At 36.7% G+C, this 7,692-nt stretch overlaps 1 protein-coding gene across 1 annotated transcript; it reads left to right on the forward strand.

The window, feature by feature from the left end:
* Positions 1–5,461: 5,461 nt before the first annotated feature.
* Positions 5,462–7,444, forward strand: LOC124104032 (olfactory receptor 4K13-like). The gene is made up of 3 exons (XM_046460706.1): positions 5,462–5,664; positions 5,936–6,180; positions 6,954–7,444. The coding sequence occupies exons 1-3, from the start codon at positions 5,462–5,464 to the stop codon at positions 7,442–7,444; spliced, it is 939 nt and encodes a 312-aa protein (XP_046316662.1).
* The last annotated feature ends 248 nt before the right edge of the window (positions 7,445–7,692 follow it).

Consider the following 7,692-nt stretch of genomic DNA (forward strand, 5'->3'; position numbering starts at 1 on the left):
TATACCACCCAGCATCAAGCAGTTACACTTTTTTCTCAGCAGCACATGGATCCTTCTCAAAAATAGATCACATATTATGTCACAGGGCAACTCTTAGACAATATAAAGGAGTAGAGATAATACCATGCATCTTATCTGATCATAATGGAATGAAAATGAAAATCAACGATAAAAGAAGGAAGGAAAAAGCATACATCACTTGGAGAATGAACAATAGGTTACTGAATGATCAATGGGTTATAGAAGACATCAAGGAGGAAATTTAAAAATTCTTAGAGATAAATGAAAACACAGACACAACATATCGGAATCTATGGGACACATTGAAAGCAGTTCTAAGAGGAAAATTCATTGCATGGAGTTCATTCCTTAAAAAAAGAAAAAACCAACAAATAAATGATCTCATACTTCATCTCAAAATCCTAGAAAAAGAAGAGCAAAACAACAGCAAAAGAAGTAGAAGGAAAGAAATAATTAAAATCAGAGCTGAAATTAATGAAATCGAAACAAAAGAAACAATTGAAAAAATTGACAAAACTAAAAGTTGGTTCTTTGAAAAAATAAACAAAATCGACAGACCCTTAGCCATTCTAGCAAAGAGAAGAAGAGAGAGAACTCAAATTACTAGCATACGGGATGAAAAAGGCAACATCACAACAGACACTTCAGAAATACAGAAGATAATCAAAAATTATTTTGAATCCTTCTACTCCAATAAATTAGAAGATAGTGAAGGCATCGATAAAATTCTTAAGTCATATGATCTGCCCAGATTGAGTCAGGAAGATATAGACAACCTAAACAGACCAATATCAATTGAGGAAATAGAAGAAACCATCAAAAGACTACCAACCAAGAAAAGCCCAGGACCAGATGGGTATACAGCAGAGTTTTACAAAACCTTTAAAGAGGAACTAATACCAATACTTTTCAAGCGACTTCAGGAAATAGAAAAAGAGGGAGAACTTCCAAATTCATTCTATGAGGCCAACATCACCCTGATACCTAAACCAGACAAAGACACTTCAAAGAAAGAAAACTACAGACCAATATCTCTAATCAACCTAGATGCAAAAATCCTCAATAAAATTCTGGCGAATCGGATACAAAAACATATCAAAAAAATTGTGCACCATGATCAAGTAGGATTCATCCCTGGGATGCAAGGCTGGTTCAATATACGGAAATCAATAAATGTTATTCACCACATGAACAGACTTAAAAATAAGAACCATATGATCATCTCGATAGATGCGGAAAAAGCATTCGACAAAGTACAGCATCCCTTTATGTTCAAAACTCTAGAAAAACTAGGGATAACAGGAACATACCTCAATATTGTAAAAGCAATTTATGCTAAGCCTCAGGCTAGCATCATTCTGAATGGAGAAAAACAGAAGGCATTCCCTCTAAAATCTGGAGCAAGACAGGGATGCCCTCTCTCTCCACTTTTGTTCAACATAGTTCTCGAAACACTGGCCAGAGCAATTAGACAGACGAAAGAAATTAAAGGCATAAAAATAGGAAAAGAAGAACTTAAATTATCACTATTTGCAGATGATATGATTCTATACCTAGCAGACCCAAAAGGCTCTACAAAGAAACTATTAGAGCTAATAAATGAATTCAGCAAAGTGGCAGGATATAAAATCAACACACATAAATGAAAGGCATTCCTGTATATCAGCGACAAATCCTCTGAAATGGAAATGAGGAAAACCACTCCATTCACAATATCCTCAAAAGAAAATAAAATACTTGGGAATCAACCTAACAAAAGAGGTGAAAGACTTATACAATGAAAACTACAGAACCCTAAAGAGAGAAATAGAAGAAGATCTTAGAAGATGGAAAAATATACCCTGTTCATTGATAGGCAGAACTAACATCATCAAAATGGCGATATTACCAAAAGTTCTTTATAGGTTTAATGCAATGCCAATCAAAATCCCAACGGCATTTCTTGTAGAAATAGAGAAAGCAATCATGAAATTCATATGGAAAAATAAAAGACCCAGAATAGCAAAAACAATGCTAAGCAGGAAGTGTGAATCAGGCGTTATAGCGATACCAGACTTCAAACTATACTACAGAGCAAGAGTAACAAAAACAGCATGGTACTGGTACCAAAACAGGCGGGTGGACCAATGGTACAGAATGGAGGACACAGAAACCAATCCACAAAACTACAACTACCTTATATTTGATAAAGGGGCTAAAAGCATGCAATGGAGGAAGGATAGCATCTTCAACAAATGGTGCTGGGAAAACTGGAAATCCATATGCAACAAAATGAAACTGAATCCCTTTCTCTAGCCATGCACAAAATTGAATTCAAAATGGATCAAGGAGCTTGATATCAAATCAGAGACACGCCGTCTGATAGAAGAAAAAGTTGGCTACGATCTACATATTTTGCGGTCGGGCTCCAAATTCCTCAATAGGACACCCATAGCACAAAAGTTAATAACTAGAATCAACAAATGGGACTTACTCAAACTAAAAAGTTCTTTCTCAGCAAAAGAAACAATAAGAGAGGTAAATAGGGAGCCTACACCCTGGGAATAAATCTTTACTCCTTACACTTCAGATAGAGCCCTAATATCCAGAGTATACAAAGAACTCAAAAAATTAGACAATAAGAGAACAAACAACCCAATCAACAAATGGGCCAAGGACCTGAACAGACACTTCTCAGAGGAGAACATACAGTCAATCAACAAGTACATGAAAAAATGCTCACCATCTCTAGCTGTCAGAGAAATGCAAATCAAAACCACCCTAAGATACCATCTCACTCCAGTAAGATTGGCAGCCATTAGGAAGTCAAACAACAACAAGTGCTGGCGAGGATGTGGGGAAAAGGGTACACTTGTACATTGCTGGTGGGACTGCAAATTGGTGCAGCCAATTTGGAAAGCAGTATGGAGATTTATTGGAAAGCTGGGAATGGAGCCACCATTTGACCCAGCTATTCCCCTTCTCGGTCTATTCCCTAAAGACCTAAAAAGAGCATGCTACAGGGACACTGCTACATCAATGTTCATAGCAGCACAATTCACAATAGCAAGACTGTGGAACCAACCTAGATGCCCTTCAATAGATGAATGGATAAAAAACATGTGTCATTTATACACAATGGAGTATTACTCTGCATTAAAAAATGACAAAATCATAGAATTTGCAGGAAAATGGATGGCATTAGAGCAGATTATGCTAAGTGAAGCTAGCCAATCCCTAAAAAACAAATGCCAAATGTCTTCTTTGATATAAAGAGAGTAACTAAGAACAGAGTAGGGACAAGGAGCATGAGAAGAAGATTAACATTTAACAGGGATGAGAGGTGGGAGGGAAAGGGAGAGAGAAGGGAAATTGCATGGAAATGGAAGGAGACCCTCAGGGTTATACAGTGGAGGGTGTAGAGTGAGAGGAGGGGAGGGGAGGGGAGAGGTGGGGAGGGGGGATGGTGGAGGATGGGAAAGGCAGCGGAGCACAACAGACACTAGTATGGCAATATGTAAATCAATGGATGTGTAACTGATGTGATTCTGCAATCTGTGTATGGGGTGAAGGTGGGAGTTCATAACCCATTTGAATCAAAGTGTGGAATATGATATGTCAAGAAATTTGTAATGTTTTGAACAACCAACAATAAAAAATTAAAAAAAAAAAGAAAATATTCTGTAAAAAGAAACTAAATTTTGGTTAAAAGTTCAATTTGTTCAAATTTTGCAATGGGCATAAATCAATTAGTTGTAATATTGATTTATTTTCCTTAGAAATTTGGTAAATCTCTATGACAGAATATAAGGTATATTTGCAACTTATGAGACTATTATCATATATCTCCTTTTCCCTAGCAAATTTTTGTTTGATTTTGCAATTTTTCTCTTTTTAATCTGTACTTCTGAGTCCTCAGTAATAGTTAAGGCAAAATTAGTCACACTAAGGTAATGGATTTTGTTACTCACCTGCTCTCCTTGGTCCAAACGTGACATTTTAAAGGCTAGAAAAAGATGAGAAAAACAATGCCAAGAAATAATCATGGTGGAGGGATATTTTGGTCCCACCATCCAGCTTGAGCATAAAATGGGTTATTTCCCCCGAGGGAAGTATTGTCATTTGCTAAGAGCTTGAGAAGTATTGTCCAGCTTGAGAACTATTGTCATTTGCTAAGAGATTGAGCTAAGCAATATTGGTGTTTATTCTTGAAGGTTTAATTTTACATTCATTCAGTACTAACATTCCAAAGGTGCAATTTACTTACATATGTAAGCAAATGCAATTTATTCCCAATTTATAAATATATATATATATATATATATATATATATATGCACACACACATATATACACACATATACATGCATACGTATATGTATATATATTTATGTAGAAAGCAATAAAAATGTTGTAACTATTATATGTATATGTAAACATATAAATGTATGTATATATGTATATATACATATATAGAGAGATGGATACATAAAGAGAGAGAGAGAAAAAAAAAACAGAAGAGAGAGAGAGAGATTTGTATTTCTGATGGTCAAGAAATTAATGTTTTAAAGCCTATGATTTTCTAGCATCCACTGATACAATTTAAGGCAAATGTATTTTGTTGATAACCTTAAGATATCTGGAACATCAGAGCTCATTATATTTGAATCTAAGTTTGAGTTCCCATCGACTTTGTTTCATTCACTTCTATGTGACTCTATAGTGAACATATTTTTTTTCCTAACCCACTCACCTTACAAAATACATTCTATCTTCTGATAGATTTTAAATGCTGTTAAATTTTATGCCTAGTTTTGCATCCAAATTATATGCCAAAGTTTTATTATATGACCCTCAATTCAGCTTCTCCCATGAAGGTTGGCTCAAGACTTGTTTTAGAAAGAGAAGTAAAATTTTAATTTTATCATCTTTTAAGAGGACATTTTATCAGGACATTAAATCATTAAACATAGGACATAGAAACAGTAAGAGTATGTCAAATCATTTGTGCTGGATTGCAATATCAGTTCTCCATTATCTTCCCCAGCATGATTTAATATTTTTTATATAAAATGTGATGATTCTGAGTTTCAGGCTCAGGTTTTTTTTTCAATTAGTTGTGTACATAACCACAATACCGGGTGAAACCACAATCATTGTTTAGCATTTCACCTTGCTTCTCTGCTTTCCACACTCCTTTCTTGTAAGAGAGCTTTCTAGGCAAATCATTTGGATAAAAATTCCAACTAACATGCAGGAAAGTCAGGTTCACAATTAGATTCTTTTGGAGATATGATGCTATTCATATTTAACCAAGATTTCTCCTCGCAATCGTACTTTTTAATGTTAGATATGAAGAATTTCAATGTGAATATCAAATTCTAAACATTTAGTCTCCTTTCTCCTCCCACTAACTGCTAATCTACTTTCTCCAGGTTATTTTAGAGGGCATACTCAATAAAATGGATGGAGGAAATCAGTCCACAGTGTCAGAATTTGTGCTTCTGGGACTTGGCCACTCATGGAGTATGCAGGTCTTACTCTTCATGATATTTTTGCTGCTTTACGTGATCATTGTATCTGGAAATATTGTCATTGTGACCTTAATCATCACTGACCCTCATCTCCATTCCCCCATGTACTTCTTTTTGGCCAACCTGTCCTTTGTTCATATTAAGGTCTGTAAACAAGTCAAGGTGGCACCTGGCATTTTGCCAGAGGGAGTGGTTTGTGAAGTAACGCCAGCGAGCCATTAAGTGTGGAGATTCCTTATTGGTTGACTGCTGTATCTAGTTTATGTAATTAAGATAAGCTGTGTGTAATGTATATATACCCCTCCTGTCCTACAATAAAGGGTTCCCACTCCTGCTGTATCATTGTACACAAGTTGCTCGTCACCCCCCGGTAGGTTATTTTGCTGCAGCCGGACTGCGGCATGTTGATATGTGGCTTTCCTCAGACACCACTCCTAAGATGATCACAGAATTTCTCAGAGAGAACAAAACCATTTCCTTTGCAGGTTGCATGTGCCAAATCTTTTTTGCCCATTTCATTGCAGCAAGTGAGATGGTGCTTCTGGTGTCCATGGCCTATGACCGCTATGTGGCCATCTGCAAACCACTTCATTACTCCACCATTATGAGCCTGCAAAGGTGCACTGGGCTGGTGGTTTCTTCCTGGACTACTGGCTTTGTGCATGCCATGAGTCACCTGGCTGTGATAGTGCAGTTGCCTTTCTGTGGCCCCAGGGAAATAGACAAATTTAATCTATGTGGAGTAGTATCCACCACAGTTTCTACTCACTTTCTGCTCTGTGAAATAACTCAGACTACAAAATACCAAGGAACACCTACAAAGCAGTCACCTTACCAAAAGGGTTGGCTCCCTAAATATCAAATAAAATGTTTAAATAAAGATAAGTCTTTGTGTCTTGTTAGTCCTTATCATTTTTTATGTTTTTTCCACCTTCCAGATGACATCTAAGAAACACATGAAAATTGATAAATGGCTATCCTAAACAAAAATTCAAGTATTTCTGAGTTCATCCTGCTGGGACTTTCCATTTCTCAAGAACTTCAGTTACTTTTTCTTGCCATCTTCTTTCTTGTCTATGTAGCCATTTATTTGGGAACCTCCTCATAGTGATCTCTGTGATAGTTGATAACCATCTTCACTCACCCATGTACTTCCTTCTGGCAAATCTATCATTTTTTGACCTATGTCTTTCCTCTGTTGCAACTCCCAAAGTGATTGCAGACTTACTCAGAAAATGCAAAACCATCTCATTGTGGAGCTGCATGGTCCAGATGTACTTTATGCACTTCTTTGGGGGTGGTGAGATGTCTCTCTTGATAGCTATGGCCATCGACAGGTATGTGGCCATATGCAAGCCCTTGCACTACCAGACCATCATGAACCTCAGGATACTCATTGGGTTTATGGTGCTGTCATGGGTGGTTGGATTCATTCATACCACAAGCCAAATAGTTTTCCTAGTGGGTTTACCTTTCTGTGGTCCCAATGTTGTGGATAGCATCTTCTGTGACCTCCCTCTGGTCATCAAGCTGGCCTGCACTGACACCTATGTCCTGGAGCTCCTGGTGATTGTGGACAGTGGGCTCCTGTCCCTGGTCTGCTTCATCCTCTTGGTCATATCCTACATCATCATGTTCGTCACCCTCTGGCAGCACTCCTCCAGGGCCTCCTCCAAGGCTGTGTCCACACTCTCTGCTCACATCACTGTAGTGATCCTCTCCTTTGGCCCCGATATCTTCATCTATTCTTTTCCATTCAATAGTTATTCTGTAGATAAGTTTCTGTCTGTGTTTTACATTTTAATTACCCCCTTTCTTAATCCAATTATTTATACTCTCAGGAATCAGGAAATGAAAGGAGCCATTAAGAGATTGTGCAGTCAGAACATAGTTTTCTGTCTGGACAGGTAAATATTGCTTGTGATTTCTAATTTTTGTGTATTTCTTCTGCTACTTTTATGTTTTCATTATTGTATACTTGTTCAAATAATTAAAATGAAAATATAAAATATTATTAATATCATTCCCTCCAAATTACTGGAATTTTTAAGATATTTTCTTTAAGATTTATATTGAAATGTTCATAATAAAGACATAATGCCTAGATATGAATATATTTTTTCATGTACCTGCTTGTCTTAAAATGTTTGCAATATGTA

This window comes from Marmota monax, unplaced genomic scaffold (assembly GCF_021218885.2).
Source record: "Marmota monax isolate L192 unplaced genomic scaffold, Marmota_monax_Labrador192_F-V1.1 WCK01_AAM20220418_F8-fsc00001, whole genome shotgun sequence".
NCBI lineage: Eukaryota > Metazoa > Chordata > Mammalia > Rodentia > Sciuridae > Marmota > Marmota monax.